We start from the raw sequence: 1207 nt of genomic DNA, 5'->3' as shown, positions 1-1207 counted from the left end.
ATCTGTAATCTGATTTGGCTCGATGTCTTTCTCGTCCACCTTGGGTCTCCTGGGTGCTGGGTGCTGGGTTTGCGGGATCCTGAGGAGTGCTGTTTGGGACCTGGTTGGGTGCAGCTGTGGTTGTGGTTGTGGTTGTTGTCTGGTCGGTGGTGGCTGCTGTAGTGGTTTTCTTAGTCTGGGCTGGTTTTTCGTGGCTGCCCTTCTTGTTCTTGATGAGGATCTTGCCCATGAGCTCAGATGGGCTGGGGATCTGCTGGCCTGGCTTCAGCTGGATCTCAGACACAAAGAGAAGAAGAAAGAAAAGTATGTGGTCATGGCTGTTGCTACCACTGAGGACACAACAGAATGTCCACATTATTTCTTTTTTATTAGAAATACGCTCCTTTGAATTAAGTAGGAATATCCATCAACACTCATGTTTGCATGGCAGTGTACAAACACACACACAGCTGAGTGGAGGTGAACACACGTTAGCTGTTACAAATGACTATCGGATATATAGTGGCTGGCTGGAGTATGTGAGCCAATAGGATCATGTCTAGCAGAGGTAAGAAAGAGGACAAACATGAAAGTTGAACTTTGTCATTCCTTCATGTTAATGCGGTTACTCTGCAGACCTCAGCTGAGTCACACAGCGTAACATGATAATGCTTTATCTGATTTATCAGACAAAGTGTTCTGTTTAACAAATCCCCATATACAAACTTTATCTAACTCTATTATTTTGACAGTGAGCTGTGTTGCAGCAGTGCACTCACAGGGTATTTGTCCAGCGGCTCTGTTAGCAGGGCATCACCAAATATGGTTTTGCAGTAGTTGGCCATCTTCTCCTGCTGTTTCACCCTGTAACAAAGCAGAGACGCATCTGTTACTTTACACTGTTACTGCCAGAATGACGTCCTTAATATTTTCCATCAATACACCATTTGGTATAATGGCATCGGACCATTATTACCTTATTACATTGTGCTAATAGCATTACATGGCATGAGTTCATGGAAAAGCTCTTACGAGTCGACGTGGTTCTCGAACGAGAGGATAACAGGGTACTGTGAGGTCTTGAAGGCGCTCTCAGCTATGGCCTCAATCACATCCTGTCACACATCACAAAAAGACATGTTGGTTTTAGTTTTTTTTGTTGTTGTTGTTTTTTTGTTTTTTTAAAGGATTCATTCAACAAGACTTTTATATGAATTAGATTAAAAAA

At 43.0% G+C, this 1207-nt stretch overlaps 1 protein-coding gene across 1 annotated transcript; it reads right to left on the bottom strand.

Annotated features, from left to right (window-relative positions):
• Nucleotides 1-39: 39 nt before the first annotated feature.
• On the bottom strand, nucleotides 40-1094 carry LOC111671071 (1-phosphatidylinositol 4,5-bisphosphate phosphodiesterase beta-2-like; the record flags this gene model as incomplete). The annotated part of the gene is made up of 3 exons (XM_023428067.1): nucleotides 40-268; nucleotides 759-843; nucleotides 1012-1094. Coding segments are annotated over 3 exons (397 nt in total), but the record flags the coding sequence as incomplete, so codon positions are not given.
• Between the last annotated feature and the right edge of the window lie 113 nt (nucleotides 1095-1207).

The sequence above is a fragment of the Seriola lalandi genome, unplaced genomic scaffold (genome assembly GCF_002814215.2).
Source record: "Seriola lalandi dorsalis isolate HSWRI2012SDOR001 ecotype SW California unplaced genomic scaffold, Sedor1 jcf7180002006520, whole genome shotgun sequence".
In the NCBI taxonomy this organism is placed as follows: domain Eukaryota; kingdom Metazoa; phylum Chordata; class Actinopteri; order Carangiformes; family Carangidae; genus Seriola; species Seriola lalandi.
This window is presented reverse-complemented; position numbering and strand designations above follow the sequence as displayed.